Raw genomic sequence first — 24,935 nt, forward strand, 5'->3', positions numbered from 1 at the left:
TGGGAAATGGCACCAAATAATGTAATGCTTTCCTTTCACACAGAATTTCTTTTCCTGTCAAGATGAATTTATTATAAGATTCTTCCCACTGTGATGTACAAATATTTGTCCTCCCAGTTGGCAGCTTTGACCCCAAAATCTCCCTGTTCTGAAAAAAAAACTGCTCTTCTGTCTCGAACCGTGGACTTAATTCTTCCTTCCTCTTCTGCTTCCTTATTAGCGAAGCTTCCTGAATTCTTACAATTTTGTACTTATTGTATAAGCCTCGATTCCTGAGACACACTCCTGTGTGAAGTATATATTTTTTCTACACACAAGTTAGTTGTAAGGTAAGACAAGATCCACTTGTCTATGCGCCACATCTAACTGATTTGCTTAAACAATACCTCAGAGGGAGACAATGAATGCACGAAAGTACACTTAAAAAAAAAAAAACACCAGACAATCTAGGAAGACATTTAGAAAACTACTTTCTGTAGTTCCTGTAAAGAGGCCTTTGAACAATGAAAGCTTTATAAATAGCAATTTTCAGATCAAGGATCTGAAGTTCTGCTAACTTGTTTCACTATGTGGCCCGCCAGCAGTGGCAGACTCAGACAGTGAGGAGGTTGGGGAGGAACATGGGCCAGTCCTGGAGTCTGGGGAAGGCTCTGATGAAGGCTCTGCATCGGAGGCAGAGATGGGGCCAGGGGCCGTCCGACAGTTATCAGCTGCCTTCGGAGTCAGAGATCAGTGGGGCAGAAGAACAGCTGGAGCCTGTTCCCGATGTGCACATGCACAGAGTTGCCAGGAGAAGGGAACAGTTAAGGAACAAGGGCCGACTCGGGAGTAAAGGCACAGGTGGATGGTGAATGGCCCCTCCCATAGGGAATAAAGAGGAGCAAAAGGGGAGTTTGCAGGAGACAATTTGTTTGTTTCATTAGTGTGAAGATTTGTTCATGACCCTCAGAGACTCCTTGCCAATTATTGTCTTGTACAGCATTGTGAAGATATCAGCTGGCAGCTCTCCAAGCCTGATAAGGTCTGTGGTTGTAAGTTCACCCTTGAAAGACTGTTTGCCGGGACTTTACTAGATGTGAATGAGAGGAATTCACATTAGCTTAATAAAAAGGGGTTTTGTCGGGACAAGGAGTCTGTTTTGTGATTTTGTGACGTCTAGGTCAGAACAAGGACCTTCTTAGATTGCTATCAACGTCTGTGCAGATTGAGAGAGTGGATGTCCATGTCTCTTCAGCCATCCCCTCCATTCTTACTCCTCTTTTCTGCCACTGCTTGATGCAAATTCTTATAAGGGGCTCCTCTAGTTAACTGCTACTTCCAAGCGTCCAGAAGTCATGGGGCGCACAGACAATACAGGGAGTCCTTGACTTAGGACCAGATTTCAGCCCTACATTTCTGTGAGTAAGTGAGAGAGTTGTTAAGTGATTTTGACCCATTTGGTGGCTTTTCTTGCTACAGCTGTTAAGTGAATCACTGCACTTGGCAAGTTAGTAACACAGTGGCTCGGTGAATCTGATTTCCCCATTGACTTTGCTTGTCAGAAGATTATCAAGGGGATCCCATGACTGTAGGACACTGCAAACGTCATAAATACGAGTCAGTTGCCATATATCTGAATTTTGTTCAGGTGACCATGAGGATGCTGAAATGGTCATGAGTTTGAAAAACAATCGTAACTCACTTTTTTCAGTGCCCTGGTAACTTTGAATGGTCACTAAATGAACGGTTGTAAGTCGAGGACACACACACACACACACACACACACACACACAGAGTACATCAGTGGTGGGTTACAGCAAATATGCCCCAGTACGGCCATACCGGTGCCTGCTGGAAGCAGCAGGTACCGTTCTGGTATAATGCTGTGGAAGGCCCACCCGCCCGCCTGCTCTCCTTACCAGTATTTGACCCTACCGGGCCATTTGCACATAAGCACGCAGCGTACACCGCCTGTGTGACACTCCACCGAGTGGAGCATCGCTGGGCAGTGGGGTGCATGTGCGCGCAGTGCGCTTGCACGTGGTGGACACCCAGCCCCATCGTGGCATACCGGTTGCGACGGGATCCGGAACCCACCTCTGTGGTACATCCATTGCATTCTGATGGCTGCCATTTTGATTTTTTTTAATCATACCTTGTGGACAATCCTGCTTGGTTAATAGTTGTGTAAAAGAATTAGGAAATGCTATTCTATAGGCTAGATTGGGAGAAACAGAAGAAAACCATGACAAACCACTTGCGTATTATTGGCACAATAATTATTGTGCATTATTGGCAATATATGTAGGCCAGCAGTTAAATTTCGATTGAAGGGGAATTTACTGGCTTTTAGAAAGATGATTAAGCTTTGTTTGAGCCATGGTGGTGCAGTGGTTAGAATGCAGTACTGCAGACTACTTTTGCCGACTGCCGGCAGTCAGCAGTTCGGCAGTTCACTTCTTACCGGCTCAAGGTTAACTCAGCCTTCCATCCTTCCGAGGTCGGTAAAATGAGGACCCAGATTGTTGGGGGCAAGAGGCTGACTCTGTAAACCGCTTAGAGAGGGCTGTAAAACACTGTGAAGCAATATACAAGTCTAAGTGCAATTGCTATTTTTTCCCCCACAGGCCTTAGGAACAGAGGTAGTCTGCCTGTTTGAACTGAAATGTGTTTATTGTTCTTGGTGTATGACTGTGCATTGCATGTAACTTTGTTGACTTTTGTGATCATTTTAAATCATATTTTATAGAATAGAATGTGCAAACTACCGTATTTTTTGTATAAGACGCACCGGAGTATAAGTCGCCCCAAGATTTTGAAGAGGTAAATTTAAAAAAAAAGTTTTTTCACTCTGCAGGCTTCCCAAACCCTCTGCATGTCTCATTTTTTTGTGAAAAACGGGGCATGCAGAGAGTTTGAGAGGCCTGCAAAGTGCTCCTGAGGGCTAGGGGAGGGGGGCAAAAAGGAGCAAAAAAGGCCCGTTTTTTGCAAAAAGCAGGGCATACATAGGCTTTGAGAGGCTTGTAAATTGCTCCTGGGGGCTGGGCGGGGGGAAAACATGCAAAAAATGGCTCAATTTTTGTTCATTTTTGCCCTCCCCAGCCCTCAGGAGCACTTTGCAGGCCTCCCAAAGCCTCAGTACGTCCATTTTTGTGGGTTTCGGGAGGCCAAAAAGGCTGTATTCAGTGTATAAGACGTACCCAGATTTTCTCCCTCTTTTTGGGGGGGAAAAAAGGTGCGTGTTATACTCTGAAAAATACGGTACTCAGAGTTAGTTTCAGTTGGAGCAGCAATATAAATGAAATATTAAATAGATATTTCATAAGGTCAAAGCAGGAGGAAAAATACAGCCTGGGCGGACGCATCGGATCTTTCCTTATCCAAAGATTACAGAACTCCATGTGACAAAGGAAACAAGGGATGACAGACAAGTACCTGCCTGAAATGGGTAGTACATAATGTCAGGCCTCCATTCAGGAAGAAAACAGATATTATTTTCCCGATTAGTCATGCCACACGGCATTTTCGGACTGTTTTTGAGAAGAAAAGCATGGCCTTGGACTTATCATGTAAATCCACATTTTCTTCGCTTCTATTCTGCTTTACAACATGATCTTTCCTCCAGAGGAGGCATTAGCTATCTCTAGATAAAGTCTCCAAATGGATGAAGATTCTAAGTCCTCGAATTACAACACTTCATTTACCGACCATTCAAAGTTAGAACGGCCCTGAAAAAAGTGATCTATGACGATTTCCCCCTCCCCACTTACGACCTTGGTAGTATGATCTCCATAATCGTGTGATCAAAATTCACAGTCAGCTTGCCAACTAACTCATACTTATGACCGTTACTGTGACCCAAGGTCAAACATTTGCAACCATTCGACAAGCAAAATCAACGGGGAAGCCAGATTCACTTAGTAACCATGTTAATAACTTATCAACTGTGGCGATTCACTTAACAACTGTGGGGAGAAAAGTCATAAAAAGGGGGAAATCTCACTTAACAAATGTCTCACTTGACAACAGACATTTGGGGCACAATTGTGATTGTAAATCGAGGATATAATATATACTACAAGAAGAGAGCCTCTGGATGAACAGAAAGAATCTGATGAATAAAGAATCTGAGAATCTTAACTTGATTTAGAAGTGAGAACAGGCTCTGGAGAATCAATGTGACAAAGCAATTCTTAAGTGACATTTTCAGTGTAGGACTTTGTAGCTCAAGAAAGAAGAACAGAAATACAACATACTGTATACTACATGTGTACCTCAAAAAACTGGTTGGGAGATACTGGGTATAAAATACACATACGTATTTGGAAGGTGCCTGCTTTGGGGACACCCTTCCTTCCTTCCTTCCTTCCTCCCTTCCCTCCCTCCTTCCCTTCCCTTCCCTTCCCCTTCCTCCCTCTCTCCCCCTCTCCCTCCCTCCTTCCTTCCTTCCTTCACTCCCTCCTTCCCTTCCCTTCCACTTCCCCTCCCTCCCTCTCTCCTCCCACTCCCTCCCTCCTTCCTTCCTTCCTTCACTCCCTCCTTCCCTTCCCTTCCACTTCCCCTCCCTCCCTCTCTCCTCCCACTCCCTCCCTTCCTCCCTTCCCTTCCACTTCCCCTCCCCTCCCTCCCTCTCTCCTCCCACTCCCTCCCTTCCTCCCTTCCCTTCCACTTCCCTTCCCATCCCTCCCTCCTTCCTTACCTCCCTCCCTCTTTCTTTACATCCCTCCCTCCTTCCCTCCCTCTCTCCTCCCCCTTCCTTTCCTTTCCTTTCCTCCTTTCCTTTCCTTCCCTTCCCTTTCCTTTCCTTCCCTTTCCCTTCCCTTTCCCTTTCCTTCCTTCCTTCCTTCCTTCCTTCCTTCCTTCCTTCCTTCCTTCCTTCCTTCCTTCCTTCCTTCCTTCCTTTCCTTTCCTTTCCTTTCCTTTCCTTTCCCTTCCCTTAACCTTCCCTTAACCTTCCCTTCCCTTCCCTTCCCCTCCCTCCCTCCCTCCTTCCCTTCAAAACCAAATGGGCCTCTGGCATTAATTTTTTTTTAAAAGCGTCCAAGTTCTTAGTGACTGCATTTTGTTTGACAAGGATACTGGAGGAACAGGCTAACTTTATTACATGCCAACCTTCAGGGTATTTAGAAATGAACAAAGAAAGAAAGCATAGCGAGGAATCGGGTAGTTGCCGAAAGACTGTAGGCAGGAACTTGGGTGATGGAACTTCAACTCTGACCTCTAAATTTTCAGTAATGAGGTCAGAAATGGGCCTGATGGAAAGGAACAGAATCGTTCTCCCTGGTATCTTGGTAACCAGGCAACCATTATGCTAAGCACATGCATCATTTGGACATGTGGCCGTAGGGACTAGAAGAATGTACACGCTGGTGTTCCTATATTAGCTTTGGGGCCTGTTCTATATATACATACTGTACATACAGCACGAGAGTTATATCCTAGAGGTTCCTACATTTTCACCCATTTAAATGGTGTTTTAATTTTTCAGCTGCTGCTTAATGATCTTTAGCATACTGCTGAGGCGATGCTCCCGTATACGTGGAATGAATTGGACTTCAACAAACGTTCCATTTTAAATCTATTTCTATTAAATCTATTTCTGCAAGTCTTCCAGAACCGACTGTAAAAGCAATGCGTGGATGATATGATACATTCCTAAAATTACATTACCTTAATCAAAGGGTTGTGATCAATAAGCCTGGGTTATCATTTCCGGTGGCAAGGCCCAATTAATAATTCAGGATGTGCCGAACATTTTGGAAGGAAATTTTGAACCTTGTGTAACACTCTTTTAAATGATTAATTGCAGAGTGGCATTATTGTCCGTTGTCCCCGGGATACATAAAAGGTTGAGAGTCTGAGACATTGGAATTTAATTTCCTTTTTTGTTATTGGCTGAGCAGTGGAAAACAATTGATTTATGAATCAATTATATGAAGGGATCTGGGAACTGACACTGACCGAAAGAGGGTTAACATTGAGCAAAAAGTCATGAAGAAACTTTCATTTCTGTTTTGATTCGCATTTGGCCTTCTGAATAAATTAGAGGTCAATATTCCCTAGAAAGGGAATAAAGGAAAATAAAAGGGACCCGGTGGCTCAGCGCTAAGACGCTGAGCTTGTTGATCAGAACGGTCGGTAGTTTGGCGGTTGGAATCCCTAGCGCCACGTAATGGAGTGAGCTCCCTTTAGTTGTCCCAGCTTCTGCCAATCTAGCAGTTCGAAAGCAGGTAAAAAATGCAAGTAGAAAAATAGGAACCACCTTTGGTGGGAAGGGAACAGCGCTCCGTGCACCTTCGGCGTTGAGTCATGCTAGCCATATGACTATGGAGACGTCTTCGGACAGCGCTGGCTCTTCGGCTTTGAAATGGAGATGAGCACCGCCCCCTAGAGTCGGGAACAACTAGCACATATATGCAAGGGGATCCTTTACATTTACCTATTCCTTAGAACTCTCTAGATCAGCGTTTCTCAAACATTTTGGTGTCAGGACTCCTTTACATTACGTTAAAAATGACTGAGGAGCCCAAAGGAAGTATAGGTGATTTCTATGTATCAGTGGAATTATGTATAGGTAGTCCTCGACTTACAACAGTTCATTTAGTGACCAGTTCAAAGTTACATCACTGGAAAAAATGATCTGTGATCATTTTTCAGACTTAGGACCATTGCAGCATCCCTATGGTCGTGTGATCCAAATTTCAGATATTTGGCTACCGATTCACACGTATGCGGGCTCCCCTTTTGTGATCCCCTTTTGTGACCTTCGGGCAAGCAAAGTCAATGGGGAAGCTAGACTCACTTAACGACCGTGTTCCTAATTTAACAACTGCAGGGAATCCCTTAACAATTGGGGCAAGAACGGTCATAAAATGGGGAAAACCTCATGTAACAAAATGCCTTGTTTTGCAACATAAATTTTGGGCTCAAGTAGGGTCGTTAAGTTGAGGACTACCTGTATTAGAAATTAAAAGAGAGAAATTTTTATAGAGTACACTCGGTAGACCTGGTCTTTTTCAATCTCAGATCCTCTGCCAGAGGCCTGGAAATTTGAGGGTTCTGCGAAATATCTTCTATTTTTCCCTTGCTTGCTTTGCTTTCTTGCTGGCCTATATCCTGCCTTTATTATTTTTACAAATAACGCAAAGCAGTGGAACGCACAATACTCCTTCCTCCTCCTATTTTCCCCAGAATAACAACCCAAGGTGGATTGGGCTGATTGGTCATTACTTATCAAAAGGATGCTATTTGTGCAGTAACTCCATGACACAAATATTATCCTTACGTATTTGCATTCCGATTTTACTGGATTTCTATCTTGACATCATCACACAGGCTTCCTCATTCTTCTCTATGTACTATGAACCCGTGGAGTATTGGATATCAACTAATGGCTAACAGATTACCTTATCAAATACTAGGATTTAGAAAGTGGGCAACTCAAGAAAAACTTTACAGAAAGAGTGTACATAATCTTGGTCTATCTCTTTGCTAGCCGATGAAAAGTCTTGGAAATATGCCTTGGGAAAGGTTGCCATCTGGTGATCAATACTGAGAATTTATGCAACATAAACAGAATCACATTTGCAGCCTTAGACATTAAACTGAATCACATTTGCAGCCTTAGACATTACAGGGATTAAGCTATCTAATTTTTACTTATCACATACCTGGTACTCTTCATTCAAGAAAACTGCTCTAAAGTTCTAAACTGGATTTTGATATCACTCATGGGCTGGAGGAAAGGAACAATTTAAGATTAATCCAGACACAACTGAGTGCTTATATTTTAAATAGTACTTTACTGTCTTGGAGACGCCAATAATTCTTTGGATGTAGTCCTAAAGTCAGTTGGCTGTCTCAGTGTCCATGATTTAGAGGGGATAAGTTGTGCATTTGCAGAGTAAAGTCAGAGCTAGCTATAGGCTAAATCAAGGAGGCATACAAGAAATATTTTTCCCATGGGGAAAACAACACACACACACACACACACATTTCCCCCAGCTTTTCCTCCTTATAGATAAAAATAATTTAGTAGAAAGGCAGGAAGAAGGTCATGAAGAAGGAAAAGTCATTTTCCCTTGACTTTCCCCCACTGTGAAGTTTATGCAGTGTTGTATAACCAGCAAATGATCATTTTGTCCTTTGACCAGTGCAGACAAAAGCAATAATGGAAGAAAGGGAGAAGCTCAAGTGAGTAGGATGCTCATAGTCTAAGCCAGGATAGGATATTGTCCAGTTCAATCTTTATGTTTATATTATAACTATAATATAAGCTGATAACCCGGGTATTTATTTATAGGGGGGAAATGTCTAGACCAAACGTAATTTCTAATGTTGAATTTTCCCCTTTATCAGAGGGAGCCTCCTTGTGGAGTACTGTGAAGCCGTTACCATGGCAACTGCACTGCACTGTACAGTAGAAGTCATTTTACAGCAGTACAGTAGAAGCCATTTTAAGGCACAACATGTTGTATTGTAACAGAACACTCCCCCCTCCCCAGGGGTGTTAGGCGTGTCTTAGGCGTATTTGTTTCCAGAGAGTAAGTCATCTGTGTACCCAGTTTGGTTAAAATTGCTCAAGGTGTTCCAGAGTTATGCTGGAACACACACACACAAACCATGAGTTCTAGTCATGCCTAAGGCATGAAAGTGACTTTAGGCCAGTCACTGTCTCTGAGCCCAACTCACCTTACAGAATTGTTGTAGTAGAATAGGAGGGAAAATAGGAGGAGGAAGTTTAACAAAGTGACTGTCAAATGCTACAGGAGTAGAATTGTGGAATGTTTTGTTGTCATTCTTTCTAGAAGTTCAAGTTCATCTTTTGTCTCCGCACCTCGACACCTGACCGGAAGCAGAGGGGTGTAGATGCCAGCGTGAAAGAAAAGGATTGGACCATGTGATGGATTATGGGTGTGGGGATAAGATCATGAACTTTCAACTGGGTGGAATTCCAGGAAGAGAATCAGAGTTGGAATTCCACAGAAGTGCTAACATGCCTGTATGATTAAATTGGAACTTTAAGGATGATTCTGCCTTGGTCTCTGATTGATTTCATGCATGGTATTTGGAACGCTGACACTCCATAGATATATATCCTATGGATAGTAATCTAATGCAATGGATCCAAATTCTGCCATCTTCTGCATCATCCTACCTCTTAACATAGTGTTTTTTTCCCCCAGATGCCCATCAGAATTTTCATTTATGTTATCAGTTCTATAATAAATCTTATTTCTCCTTCTATTCGCCTAGGAACTGGTGTGCCTACGTTCACACAAGGCTTCAACCCACAATTGTGGTTGACAATGTACAAAGCTACAGCTCTGGGAGAGCCAAGCCATGCACTTGGATTACGGGATCCTGTGGAACAAGGTATGTAATGGGATTTATATCACCGAGGTGCTTTTAAAATGATGATTCAATCCTCTTAGGCCCATCTATGAGAAGAGAGAACTTGAAATATACAGAATACTTCAACTGAGGATGGGATGAAGGAAAATAATATTTAATGATGTTTCTGCTAAAGTTTTCTTAATGGTGGAACACAGAACACAGTTACATATCAACCTTCCACCTCCTTCAGTCTAGTAATTGGGAAAAACTATCCAAAATTCCAGATAAGAAGGTATTTTTTTTAATGCTAGTTGGAGATGTTGAGGGGCGAACATTGGACTTTCTGCATGGAAAGTACATGATTCTTCCTGTTCTTATAGAAAACAACAACAACAACACCCACTGTACAATATCTTTAAATTATTAGTTTATAACTTAGTTTTACTTTTCCAAGATATGTGCCACTGGATTCTAATAATTAATTTAATTCCACAAGAACACTATATCCCCCAAACCAGGGGTGGGTTGCGGCTGGCATTACTGTCAATTCAGTGCACATGCAATTTTGTGCATGTGCGCTCACTTCGCTCATGCGCATTGCGCAGTTGCCCATAAATAGGTCTGCCCATGCCAGAGAAAAAAAACATGCCGCGCCGACTAGGGAACCGGTTTGGAGGCGTGACAGACATGGGTCGGCGACCCGGGCGGCAAACTACTACTGGTTCGGCTGAACCAGTCCGAACTGGTAGGAACCCACCTCTGACCAAAACATGTAATAGTGATGCTACAGTCATTTTTCATAAACATTTGCTCTGTGAAATAATGGATTATTTGTTCAACTCATACTTATATCCCTTAAAATAACTACAGAGCAAAGTAAAATGTTCATTATTCCCTTTAAATGTTCTAGCTGGATAATATGTAGTATACTTTCAGTTTTCCTCTTTTAATTTCAAGTGTTTTTGTATGGATGTGTGTGTCTTTGTGTGTTGGAATCAGTAGTGGGTTACGTCTGGTACACCCCGGTATGGGCGTACTGGTGCCTGCCGGGAGCACCAGGTACCGTTCCTGTATGGTGCTCTGGAGGGCCCACCCACCCGTGCTCCTTACCAGTATTTGATGTTTTGGGGGCTTCTGCGCCGTGCATGGAGCGTACGGCGCCTGTGTGATGCTCTACCTAGCATCTGGAGCATTGTGGAGGTGTAATAGAGCATCGCAGGTAGTAAGTATGCATTCGTACGCTGCATGTGTGTGCGTGCGCACTGCATGCGTTCATGTGTTGGGCGTCCGGCCCCTTTGCACTGTACCGGTTGCAATGGGATCCGGAACCCACCACTGGTTGGAATTGTAGAAGAAAAGCAAGGAGATAGTGGAATGAACCAGTTTTTCCTATACGCTTGCTTTTTCATTTTAGGTGTTATGGAGTACAAACCAGTAGTTGATGGATTACTCTTACTTCTTTTGCTTTTAGTTTTTGGAACATGATACCTGCATAGCTTGATTTAAGTGCTTCTAAGAATAGGACAGGACAGGACAGGACAGAACAGAAAAGAACAGAATAGAGAACTGAACAGAACATTCTTTATTGGCGGTTCATAGCTCTCAAAATACATACAAACAACAAAGTAAATATAATCATAAGATACCAGTAGGACAAGGTAGTAGAAAAGATGAGAAGAATAATAGTAATATATCCATACCAGTGGTGGGTTGCAGGCGGTACGCCCCGGTATGGGCGTACTGGTGCCTGCCGGGAGCACCGGGTACCGTTCCGGTACGGTGCTCAGGAGGGCCCGCCCGCCCGCCACCATCCTTACCTGTATTTGAACTCTGCGGCACTGTATGGCACCTGCGCGATGCTCTGCCGAGCAGCTGGAGTATCGCGGGGGCATCGTGGAGTGTTGCAGGAGGTAAGGATGCATGCGCGTGCTGTGCACGTTCATGTGGTGGACACTGATCCCCGTTGCAGTGTACCAGTTGCAACGGGATCTGGAACCCACCACTGATCCGTACTAGATGGGTAACTATCCATAGACATGAGACAGTACTGTAGGAATTACATATTCAGCAGTGATAGCATGAGGTGAAAAACCTGTCTCTGTATCTAGTTATTCTGGCATTTTTGGATTGTAATTAATAGTGTCAATATTGCACGGTCTTAAACCTTTAATCATAAAGTTAGCCAACTACAAGAAGTTAGACTCTCATGGTCAGTCAGATTTTCCTTATCCTTGTGCCCTTTATTTGTAGAATGTCTGTGACACATTAGCCATTGTCTGGGTAGATATCTGATTAATTAAGAAAGAAAGAGAGACATTCTATCAATCACTCCAAGTAACAAATCCTCAGTTTACCTATCAGAATAACACGAGGGATATCTATGGCTGCCTTTAAAGAAAAGAGAGTGAACTAAACAAACTATTAAAGGATTTAGATTTTTGACCCTTATTCAGCATATTCTACTGAATATTATATGTGCTGTTTTCCTGCCTTGCCAATGGATATTTCCTGTTTAAACTGTGCTTTGCAGCTGAGGTAATTCTGTCTCTATGCTTTGCTTAATAAACCCCTCCAGCTTTTATCATAGGTGTTTATTGCTTTTGACTCCGCAAACTGCTGCCCCGATTTCAGAGTGCCAAACCAGCATGCCTGTGAAAACGTGTGTGTTAGAAAAGACAACTCAAGCATGAAGTTGTGCAACACTATTAGGTTATGTAACATCTATAGGTGAAGTCTGTTTTCAGACTAGACTGAATTCGCTTCTGATTCAGCGATTGGAGTAAGGCAAGATCGTGTGTGCCTCGGTTTTGGAATGGCTGGTTGACAAATACAATGAGATTTTGCAGACATCCATAGTCAATGAGTTGGTAGCCCCTACAAATTTCATCTATTTTTCATCCAGCTCTTGTACAGTGATCTAAACTGACAAGCTTTTCTGGATGAAGAAAGCTTGTAAATATCATCAGATCTAAACAGAACAGAGAGGCGTTCACCTCCTCTGTGTTCAGAAGCAATATAATTTTTTGCTGTCTAGGTTATTTGTGGTACCCAGGCTACATATTGGCAACTCGTGATTAAGGATGCTTTTTAGCTGATCTTCGTGAATACAGATATGAATTGGCAACTTTGTTATTCATTATTAAGCTTTCATTATTTATCGAGAAAGCTTACCGATGAGCTTTTGCGCTGCCTAAATTTTCCCCAACAACTCTTACACCACCCACAATTTACGCTACTGTTTGGGGCGAGCCAATCTGAATCGGCTGAATACCACCTCTGATTCTCACACATTAAAAGATAAATCTAAAGCATAAATGAGATAGAGGAGACTTAAGCAAAAAAAAGAACTCTAGAAACAAAACTGATTTTCCCATCTCTACCTATGTGTTGGATGCTAGATTTTAAAGATTTCAACAGCGTAAAAATAAAAATTTTCTGCTCGGAGAATTTCCTGAAGTTGAAATGGATGGTTATTTGCCTTCCTTACCCAAGCATTCGGTAATTCTCAAACCTATTAAAAGGAGCAGTGTTTTCATTCAGTTTTCCTCAATCTAATACTAGTTTGGGAAATATTTGTTTTAATTCTCCAAATGTGTCTATCAGATTTCCCAGGATCGATTTGGTCCATTTTCCACTAGGTGGCAGGCTGGCATACCTATAACATACGATTAAATTCTAGGAGCAATTTTTTAAACAAAAAATGTAATCCATCTCCTTTTATAAAACTCAAACCCATTTCTGTGTTCATATCTTTGTTGCTGTGCCTCAAATACCCTTCATCCAAGATCAACAGCAAATTTAATTACATAGTCATTCAGCAATTGAAATATGCATGGACTTGTTTTCCGCAAACCGTTTCTGTTTTGAATCAGGTCAGGCTGCAGTCTTAGTTTTAGCTCAGATATTCATGTAAGGAGCGGAAGACAATTGATTAACAGTCCATGGCAATCCAAACACATTCCTTAGTTTTAAATAACTTGAACATATGTGAAAGGGATTTAAATGATGATCAGGGAAAAACCTTCTGAAATGCTGAAGTGTATTGAGGACATGAGTATTAGCATCAAAATGTGCCTGGAATTCATAACGTTCTTCCTTTAGCCAATATTAGCATTTTCTCCAGTCACCATACAATAATTTGCTTCACAATGGTTGCTTATATTTTTACAAGATACAAATTTTATGGGAGACAAAGAAAAGCAACTATTTAAATAGACAGATTCTATAACCTCAAGAAAAACAGGATATTAAAATAAAATCATGAACACGCTGACTTTTAGGACTCACCTTTCCCTCCACCAAAGGTCTAGGCAGGGCGGAGTACAATAAGCAGTTTAAGAATTTTGAGAATATTTCATGGGTACTTTCACAATTTACTTTGTGCACAAAAGCATTTATCCATGACCAGAAGGCAAACGGTGAGTTTCGCTCTCTCTACCACACTTATCACATTTTCTTCCTTGTTATTTTGTTGGGGGAATATAAGTAGACATCTATCCCAGGAATGGTTATGGTGCAGGGGTAGATTCCTGCATTACTACCAGTTTGGCACACACACAAAAAACGTGTTCGTGCACATTTGCACCTTAAAAAGTGTGCACATGCGCACAACATTAGAAAAGGGAAAAAATACATTTTTCCAATGAAGATTGTTCTGCGCATGTGCAGAACAGAAAATCAAGATGGCGCCGCTGAGCATAGAACCGGTTCAGGGGTGTGTCCAGCCAAGTTACTATCTACTTGGATGAACCGGAGCAAACCGGTAGGAACCCACCTCTGTTATGGTGCCTTCTTATAAAGAAATATAATACTGAGAGTGGTTTCTTTGCTAAGTAGCATGAATGCTTTTGTGAGCAGTGAAGAATCAGGACCACACATTAAATTCCAATTAAGCTGAGTCATTGCTCATGCCTAGACACAAGAATCTAATGGTCAGTGCTAAATTGGCATTAGATAAGAGTTAATGTAAGACTGCTTGTGGGCACCTATTGGTTCCAGGCTAATTCCTCTCTTGACTCTGCCCCCTTGCCTGTCATTCTACAGCAGGGGTGTCAAACTCAAGGCTGGATATGGCCCACGGGGTCCTTAGATCTGGCCCGCAGGCCCACCCTGGAAACAGCGAAGGACCAGCCTGCGGTGCCTCTGCCAGCAAAAATGGAGCCCGGGTGGGCTGTGAGCCGCCTCCTCAAGCCCCGTTTTCTCTGGCAAAGGGCAGCAGGAGGCCATCGTGGCTGAAAACGGAGCCTGGGTGGGTCGTCCGTGGCCTCCCTGGGTTCTGTTTTGCCTGGTAGAGGGCTGCAGGAGGCCATCACGGCTGAAAATGGAGCCTCAATGAGTGACATTGAGCTGGCCATGCCCACCCTAGCCACGCTCCTCTCTGCCCCCCCCCCCCGAGATCAAGCACAACCCTGATGCAGCCCTCAATGAAATCAAGTTTGACACCCCTGTCCTACAGCTTCAATTCTTAAAAGTAAATGAATAAATGGAATAATTTTTTAAAAATCCTTAAGGGAGGGAGCAGGGCAGATGTTTGTAACTTATGTTCAGCCTTGGCCTACACACAAACTATTCCTTTTCCAGCACTTTACTTTCCAAGGCATCCTTTGCTTCTTGCTGCAATAATCTGTTCTTTAGTTGGGGGAATAGAAGTCTGCCATCTTCGTGCATGGCTCTTCTACACATAGCCAGACAATGTGGAGAAAAAAGTGAGGGTCCTTGATCATAAAAACTCCTTGATTTTTTTCTGTTTGAAGTATTACGAGTGACAGTGGCGCAATGGTTAGAGGGCAGTACTGCAGGCTACTTCTGCTGACTGCTGTCTGCCTGCAATTTGGCAGTTCAAATCTCACCAGGCTCAAGGTTGACTCAGCCTTCCATGCTTCCAAGGTAGGTAAAATGAGGACCCCAGGGCCGGATTTAGATGAAAAGAGGCCTAGGCTATTCCACTTATGGGGCCCTTTCACCTCCCATTTTTAAGTTTGTAAATTACATGAGAGATAATAAATTACATCATTACTGTGATATATATCAATATATTAAATGAAACATGTTGTAATTGGTACTAACCTTTATAAAAAAATGTGGCACAGATAATAAATAAAAATAAAAGGCCCCTCTTGAACTTGAGGTCCTAGGCTGAAGCCTAGTTAGCCTATAGGAAAATCCGGCCCTGGAGGACTCAGATTGTTGGGGGCAATAGGCTGACTCTGTCAACCGCTTAGAGAGGGATGTAAAGCACTTTGAAACATTATATAAGTCTAAGTGCTATTGCTATCAATTTAAACTGAGTACTTTGTTCATTGCGCGGAGTGTACCATATTTTTCAGAGTATAAGACACACCGGAGTATAAGATGCACCAAGGTTTTGAAGAGACAAGTTTTAAAAAAAGTTTTTTACAATCAGCAGACCTTCCAAAAATGGTCTGTTTTTCATGAAAATGGGCTGGGTTTTTTTTTCAAAAAAAGGCCATGAATAGCCCTTAGGAGGCTTGTAGAGTGCCTCGGGGGAGGGGGGGGCAAAATGGAGCAATAAATGGCCCATTTTTTGCTCATTTCTGCCCTCCCCAGCCCCAAGGAGCTATCTGAAAGCCTCCTAAAGGCTATGCACGGCCATTTAGGTGAAGGGGCAGGGTTTCAGGAGGCAAAAAATGCTGTATTCAGTGTATAAGGCGCACCCAGATTTTCAGCCTCTTTTTTGAGGGAAAAAGGTGTGTCTTATACTCCAAAAAATACGGTATTTAGAATCATCTGTACTATCTAGAACCTTGTGATAATGGAATCTTGACTTTCAGAGTAATCCCAAATGCATGGCCAACTATGCGTAGGTTGTTGCTTGACTGCAAAATCCAAAATCATCCCAAGTAAATCACAATGATAAAAAAAGATGTAAATGTGAGCAAATCCCAGAAGGCAATTTTGTTGCGAAAATCTCCCCACTAATTAGGTGTTACTCTAGCAACCCGAAAAGGTTTCTAGGGATTCACTTGAGCAGAAACTTTGAGTGGACATGAGTATTTCGGAACCAGATTTCATGCTCTTAATTACACACATTTGCATTGCATCTTATTCATAGTCATGCTGAAACCGAAGGCATAATTTTAACTTCTGGGGGGAAAAAAGGGATATTTATTCAGTTTTGCTCTTAGCCTATTACACTCCTTGCCTTCAGTGTAAGTAATGAAAATTCAAATAGAAATCTCAAGTGTAAAGGCTATAAATAAGATTACATTTGATATAATTTGCTTTTTAGTGTTTCATCCTCTCCTCATGGAAAGCTATTTTTGTAATATGCTGTAATTATCACTCTTTCCTATTAAAATGCACCCCCTTCTTCTGGAAGGGTCTGTTTTGATCTTGTATATTTCATAAAAGTTAACACAGTTACCAGTCCTAGCCACTCATTGTGGCTTCCAGAAAAAAAATCCCTGGTAACACGCACGCACGCATACACACACACACACACACACACACACACCAGAGGTGGGTTCCTACTGGTTCATTACGCTTCGGCCAAACTGGTAGTGGTATGGCGGCTTGGGTTGCAGAACCGGCGACCCAGGCTGGCCATGCCCCCAAACTGGTTGCCCGGTTGCTGCCATCGCCACCGCCATCTTTCTTTTTGAGTTCTGTGCATGCGCAGAACAATTTCCATTGAACCGTGCATGCGTGCATCCAGCGCATGCGCGAAGTACACCCACCAGCAAACCAGCAGTAACACCGGCCAGAACCCACCCCTGACACACGCACACACACACACACACACGACCCTCCAAGTCAAACCCAACCCTGATGCGAACCTCATGAAACCGAGTATAAATGATTTAGCAAAATGCTAACTTTACAACTTTGTATCACATGCAAAAATACTGAGTTGTTTTTTAGGGTCTAAAAGTTGAATGCCTTTTTTTACATTCTTGTGATGACTAGATCTCTGAGCTTTAACAAACAGGGCCTTTTGGATCTGAAGTAATCAGAAAGTGATCAGAGGGCCATTTTTTTGGCCCTCCGTCCCTAGGATTCCTTTTTGAGACGGTATCTTGTTTACTTCTGAGCATTGAGGGAAAAAACATTAGGTTTTTTTGCAGTGTGATGCCAATTCCATGGTTCATAAGCATAAGATTTTATTGCTCTGCAATGTCTTACTTTTTCTTGGGAATTATTTCTGTTTCTCAGACATTTTCCTCACAAAGCAGATGATCATATATACTTATATAAATGCCTCCTCTTGTTCATTTGTGCTCCTCAAATGTTTATTATTATTAGCTTTGACGTGCCTTGATTCTGTCAAAAAGCATTTGCTTGTAGTCTTCCACAAGATGCAATCAATAAACTTCAGAAAGAATCCCCCTGTGGCCTATTACTGATCTATCATCCTATATCATGTCCTTTCACCCTGACCTCCTCTAATGTCTGCTTTTCAAATCACCTTGCAGTTCCCAGTCAAGGACCCACCAAGTTTACAAGATCAAACATATGATAGTTACCTCGCTGGAGTGGAAGTGCTGCCCAGGATACAGTGGAGGAACGTGCCAGCCAACAGGTATGGAAGATATTAAAATGATAATAATGACAACAACCTTTTCTGATAATCAAAGTCGACTGGCTATCAAACTGGTACAGAAGAGAAAAGCTATTTCGATGAATTAGCAACCGAGGACTTTCTAGAGCAGGGGTGTCAAACTCGATTTCATTGAGGGCCGCATCAGGGTTGTGTTTAGCCTCAGCGAGTTGGGGTGGGCGTGGCCAGGGTGGGTGTGGCCACTTTGACGTCACTTGTGTCGGGGCTGCCTGTGGAGGCCCAAGTGCTCTGCCAGAGAAAACGGGCTCCTGAGCTCCCTTTTTGGCTGCAACGGCCTCCTACAACCCTCTGCCAGTGAAAACGAAGCTCGGGAGGACCACATGTACTTCTCCCGAAGCACCGCAGGCACCACAGGCACCACAGGCACCACAGGCCAGTCCTCCGCTGTTTTCAGGGCGGTCCCTACCACTTCAGCTGTGGTAGCCCCTATACCTGTGATGGCAAACCTATGGCTCGCGTGCCACAGGTGGCATGCACAGCCCTCTCTGCAGCTACGTGAGCAGTCACCCTAGTTCAGCTGCCCCGTGCATGCGCGTGTGCCTCCCGCCGGCCAGCTAGTTTTCTGGTCTCTGCCACACATGGGGGGGCACACTTGGGGGGAGGTCATATGTACATGTGCAGCTGGAAAGGGCACATGAGGGTTACATGTGCATGCATGGGGGGGGGGAGAAGGTGTGCAGGGTGGCTCGCTCACACGTGCACTTCCAGCACTCAGTAACAAAAAGATTAGCTATCACTGCCCTATTCCTAGCAAATTTACCTAGCAAAGTTGTTGTGTGCATAGCAGTTATAGTGAGACCCATGTAAGCTGTTTCTGAGCAGCTGGAAGGAATGATGAATATACATATAACAAAGAAAGGTGATTGCTCTAGAATTACTCCATTAGTCCGAGGTCAAGAATGGAATCAATGTATTACAGCTATAGAGCCAATACCAAGAGAGTGAAAAGAGCTGAAGGATGGAGAGAACTGGCAATACACCACAGAACAAATTAAACAATTAGGGGCAAAGGTCTTTGTCTTACCCTGATACTCACCTTGGATGAAGATACTCATGGGAAGAGCTGAATACTGATTTCTGAAGCTACTAGGCTACGACGACTGTTGTAGACAATAACTACATAATATCATTCTAGCATTTCTCTGGAAATTCTTCCTTTTGTGAATTGCAACAATTCAAGAAACTAGATCAACTAAGGACAAAAGAAATATCAGAATAACAGAGTTGGAACGGACCTTGGAAGTCTTCCAGTCCAAGCCAACCCCCTGTTCAAGCAGGAGACCCTATAGCAGGGGTGTCCAAACTTGGCAACTTTAAGACTTGTGGATTTTAACTTCCAGAATTCCCCAGCCAGCCATGCTGGCTGAGGAATTCTGGGAGTTGAAGTCCACAAGCCTTAAAGTTGCCAAGTTTGGACACCCCTGCCCTATAGCATTTCAGACAAGTGGCTGTCCAATCTCTTCTTAAAAGCCTCCAGTGATGGAGGCACCCACAACTTCTGAAAACAAGCTGTTCCACTGGTTAATTGTTTTCACTGTCAGGAAAGTTCTCCTTAGTTCTAGGCTAGTTCTCTCTTTGTTTAGTTTCCATGCATTGTTTCTCGTCCTGCCTTCGGCTGCTTTGGAGAATAAGTTGACCCCCCTCTTCCCTGTGCCAGCCCCTCAAATATCTCTGCCTTCTGTTTTGATTTATTCACTGAATTCTTTGATAACACCTAGTAATCAATATTATTTAAAAGGATGGCTGTTTGTGATTTTGGCCAGCTTAGTACCTGGTGGAGAGATTTGCATAACCAGCATGTGACTGTTTGGCTTTCTTTTATTGGAATTAAAAGGAAGATGATATAACAGTCCTTAGTTCTTGAAATTGTCAGCAAAGGAAGGCTGGTGAGAAATTAACCTATGGTAAGATGGGCGGCTACAATTTTAAAAAATAATAAATATTTATAAATAAGTAAGTAAACAAACAAACTAATCAATTAATTAATCAATTAATTCTGGGAGTTGGTCCACACATCAGATGCCTTTTGATTTTAATGATACATCATCGGTTACTGAAAAGCGGAAAAGAAAAGATAAAATGTGGTTTGAACTACTTTCTTATTTGTTATACATATTATACTTTAAGAGGATCCCTGCAAAAATGCTGTGGTGTAAAGCAGGAGAATTCTGGGTTGAATCTTTTTCTACAATTTTTTTTTCTAAAGGAGTTTCAGGAAGGAAGAAAGGGAGGGAGGAAGGGAGGGAGGAAGGAATGGCAAAAGAGAATGGTAAGAGAGAAAGAGAGAAAGGGAGAAAGAGAATGGGAGAAAGAGAGAAAGGGAGAAATGAAGGGTAGGAGGGAGGGAGGAAAAAGGAAGGAAAGAAAGAATGAAATCTAGAACAGAACAGAATAGTTTAATTGGTCAAGTGTGATTGGACACACAAGGAATTTGTCTCTGATGCAGAAGCACTCAATATACATACAAATAACAAAATAATATAATAATAATGATTAATAATGAGTATATTAATGATTAATAATGATATCAATAAGGGAAGATAGTGGAGGATAACAGAAGAAAGGAATGGAGGGAGGGAGGAAAAAGAAAGAAAGAAAGAAAGAAAGAAAGAAAGAAAGAAAGAAAGAAAGAAAGAAAGAAAGAAAGAAAGAGAGAATAAATTGGCTGTGGCTCCATTTCCACCATAGTTACAATATACTATCTGTTTAACTCCTGGCAAGAAAAGCTGGAATCATTTCATGGAATCATTTCATAAAGTAATTACTTGGAGATATTAAATCATGGCCGTCAAAATGCCTCTTGTTTAAAAATTCATTCACCTCTAGTCGTTTGACCTGTTGACTTTTTTAAGGCATGCCAGCTTTGAATGTATTCCAGCTGGAGGGCATGCATTTAGATACTCAGCCCCATTCCCATTGAAGTCAAATGAAATTTGCATCCGGAGGTTTCCTCTGGCTTTATGTTGGAGGCAGGTGGCAAAATGCCATCCAGATGATTCTGCCCACCTTGTATCTTTCCCCTGTATGTTCTGATTAGCCCGGTGATCAAACATGTAACAAATTTGCCCCCGTTTGAAAGGCATTCAGCTCACCTTGTGCGAGAGCTTCCTTTGAAAAATAAGAAATGGCATCCATATACATATTTTACATGGATGAATATTACAAGACATGCCATTAGCTGCGGTAGGGAACTCAATCAGTGGTGGAAAGGAGGAGGCTATGATTAAAAATTTATGGGCAGAAAGAAAGAAATCTCACCGCTGTTCCCATCCAAGGGCTAGAAGCCTTAATTCTTGCAAACATTAACCTCCCTGAAAGCAAGAAGCTCTCGAGTGCCACAATGGAGACTGCTAAACCCACACAAACCTAAAACGTTTGCAGTGGGTTACTCTTATTACTACTCTTACTGGTTATAATAAATATAAAAGATTAAACAAGCCAGTGAAAATGAAACGGCGTTGCAGTGCTTTCAGGCACCAGCAAGCCCTCTCCAGATTCCTCCCTGGGTACCCATTAGGCACCCTATCCCATCTGATTATTTTTTAATGATTCTTTTAAATGAAAAAATAAATAGGGAGCTGTCATGTTCGAAAGCATTAGCCTCTAGCAGCATATCTATTTGCAGTACTGCCTTTAGGCCTCACCCCCCCCCCCAAAAAAACCCCTCGCCAGTAGTAGTAGAAAGTATCCAGGGAAAAGGGCTGCGATCCCTTCTGGTAAGTGGATTATTTGTGTCTCTCATGACAGCCATTTTGTGAGTGGAGTCACCTATGCTCTCAACATACATTTTAAATATGCCCTTAAGCTCCAAAGGTTTATTTGATCTTGATTTATAGAACAGGGGTTGGGGGAAAAAAAACCCTTAGAATTCTGTGTTTTCAGTCCAAAACTGGACTCCTTGGGGGTCTGTTCTTCTTCCCCCACCCCTTTATTGCCCAGACTCCATCTCTTTTGAAGTGTTAGGTAAGCAACATGAAGGGTGGTATGGAGACTCTATGGAGGGAAATATTTAGCTTCATTTGTGGAAACTTGGTTGTATTCATTCATTCATTCTATGAAAGAGCAACATTTTCCATCCATGGAGCATCTGCAGTTCATAGCAGTCCAATTTGAAGGACTGGGTGAAGTCAATCCAGGTTATCTAAGGCCATCCTGCATCACATCTGCTAAAAATATTAAAAAATGACAGTTCAGAAAATCATTTAGCTGGGATTTTGTTTAACAGAATTTTGGAAACAGTTAAGGTTGATTGTGTACCACAATTCCATTCCATTCATTACTTCCATCCTTACAAAGATGGAAGCGATTGTGTATAGCTGAAGCCACCAAAGATGGACATAACTCATTTGTCAGCCCAATATAATTTATTGGTCTAGATTATTACTTTTAATTTCAGGATGCTGAGATCCCACACAAATCAGGAAGTACATGTGCATTTCACAGAATTGGAGTAGTTATAAAGGAGGCACAACCTTTAACTGCCATATCTAAATTACCTGGAGCTGAGCCTTCTCAGATTATCTCAATGAGTAGAGTAAATGACAATCATGTTATCGTCTTTCAGGGTGCTGAAGAAACTGTAAAAACTCTAAAAGTATAGCTGCGGAAATTGATAAAATCTAGACCTAAAATTTTACAATAGAAATGGTAAACTGCATCAGTTTGACTATCATTCAAAAAATTGGGTGGAAAGGAAAAAAAACCTGTCCTTTTCTCTTTGGAGAAGTTGGACCAGTGGTGGATTTCCAAATTTTTTATTACGTTTGCTCTTGTGCTTGTGCATGTTCCCGGGCGTGCACACTGCTTCTGCGCATGCACAGAAAACATCCGGGCGGGTGGGCGGAGCCTTCCACCGCAACTACTACTAGTTTGCCCGATCCGGGCCGAACCAGGAGCGACCCACCTCTGCGTTGGACAAAGCTAACAAGTGCAAGTTTTAAAAATCTGTTTCCAGAATTATGCAAAGCAAGCAAAGCTACACAGGTTGAGAAAAAGCTTCATACTTTCCTTATCATTTCAGTATTAGAACGTTTGCAACCTAATGGCCAAAAATATGAGCAGAATCAGGGCAAAACTGATCTAAAAGAGGTATAAATGTCATTTTCTTCCAGGATTATTTTCCCAACGTACAAGAAAAATCTTGTAAATTCCAAAAATCTTGGAAATTATGGACATGTTACTGATTTAGTTTAGTTTAAATCAAGCATACCCCATCATATGCCTTTCACATGAGTTCGTCTACATCTTCCATAATAGATAATGCTGACTGTGTCTGATATGAGTTCATGTCATACATCTGAGAGGTACCAGGTGAGGGAATGTGGGTTTATATATAATGTTGACCTTCCAAACATTTACTTATGTTATTTTTTCTCATAATTTTTTTCCCCCTGGAGACGGGTGCTAGGTTTCATATAAGATATTCTCAATTTTATGAAGGCGAATTCTAAGAAAGAAAAAGGGACAGTCCAATTGTAGAATTTTCCCAGTAGATGGCTGTATAATGTTTACAATAAAGAAACCCATCTAGAGTATACAGCATCAGACAAAAGAGAAAGATCAATACTCAACACGTGTATACAAATATCTGAAGTGTTTTATTGCACCTCTGTAAATAGCCAGCAAACCGATTCCTAAGAAAAAAACTTAGCGTTCCTGTTGATTTCAAACCAAGACAAAGGATGCAGCAATAGCATGAAACAGCTGGTTTTCTGAAACATTATTTGAATCCAGATTGCAGACAAAACTGAGCATTTTTTAAAAAAAAAATCCATCTCAGAAGGGAGATTTACCGTATTTTTCAGAGTATAAGACGCACCTTTTCCCCCTCAGAAAGAGGCTGAAAATCTGGGTGCTTCGTATACACTGAATACAGCATTTTTTTTGCCTCCTGAAACCCCGCTCCCTTCACCAAAATGGCCGTTTTTTGCTCAATTTTGCCCTCCCCAGGCCCTCTATAAGCTTCCTAATGCCCCTTTTTTTGACAAAAATGGGTCGTTATTTGCTTGCTTTTGCCCCCCCCCCCCCGGAACACTCTACCAGCCTCCTAAGGGTTATTCATGCTCTTTTTTTAAAAACAAATTTTGGGGAGGTTTGCAGAGTGCAAAAACCTTGGTGCGTATTATACTTCGGTGCGTCTTATACTCCGAAAAATATGGGTAATCACATTTATCAATCAATGGGACCTAAAACCGTTCTGGTCATATTGACTCTGATCATGAAAATCTCCTTTGGACATTCTCGAATCCAGACCTAAAGGAAATGTATTAAAAGCCAAATCTTTTCAATGCCAGAATCAGAATATTTTACTTTGTTAAGCAAAACCAGGGTTACATTGATTTTAATCTTCCATCACTCATTAATGCACACAGTTCGCCCCATCTTTAAACGACACCTTCAAAGATGTTTTGGTATGAATAATAACGATGGAGCAAGTGATAAGATTAGAATTAAGGTTGCCCGGAGAAATATCAACAACCTTAAATATGCAGATGACACCACTCTAATGGCAGACAGTGAAGAGGAACTAAAGAGCCTCAGACGCAGGTGAAGAAGGAGAGTGCAAAAGTTGGCTTGAAACTCAACATTAAGAAAACTAAGACCATGGCATCCGGCCCTCTCAATTCCTGGCAAATAGATGGGGAAGAAATGGAGGGAGTGACAGATTTTATTTTCTTGGGCTCCAAGATCACCGCAGATGGGGACTGCAGCCAAGAAATTAAAAAAAAAACGTTTGCTCCTGGGGAGAAAAGTTATGGCAGATCTAGACAGCGTACTAAAAAGCAGAGACATCACCCTGCCAACAAGTGTGTCTAGTCAAGGCTATGCCAATTTCTTGCTTGAAATAAAGACAGTGAGAAGGGATAAAGCTGGGTGTCATCAGTACTCCAAAACCTTCAAATGACTATGCCCAATTGTTCCATGTAGACACCAAGCAACATAGGATCCAAGATGCAACCCTATGGGACATCATAGGTCAATGACCTCAGAATCAAACAGTAGTCTTCCAGTGCCAGTTTCTGATTGCATCTCAACAGGAAGT

General features: G+C 42.1%; 1 protein-coding gene across 1 annotated transcript in view; it reads left to right on the top strand.

Moving 5' to 3' along the window:
- MMRN1 (multimerin 1) overlaps nucleotides 1-24,935 on the top strand; it is an 86,679-nt gene that overhangs the window by 8,286 nt on the left and 53,458 nt on the right. Inside the window, 2 exon segments of the mRNA XM_081959540.1 lie at nucleotides 9,235-9,354; nucleotides 17,748-17,854. Coding sequence (XP_081815666.1) covers nucleotides 9,235-9,354; nucleotides 17,748-17,854 — 227 coding nt within the window.

Source organism: Natrix helvetica (assembly GCF_964273705.1).
Source record: "Natrix helvetica genome assembly, chromosome: 7".
NCBI classification, from domain to species: Eukaryota; Metazoa; Chordata; class Lepidosauria; order Squamata; family Natricidae; genus Natrix; species Natrix helvetica.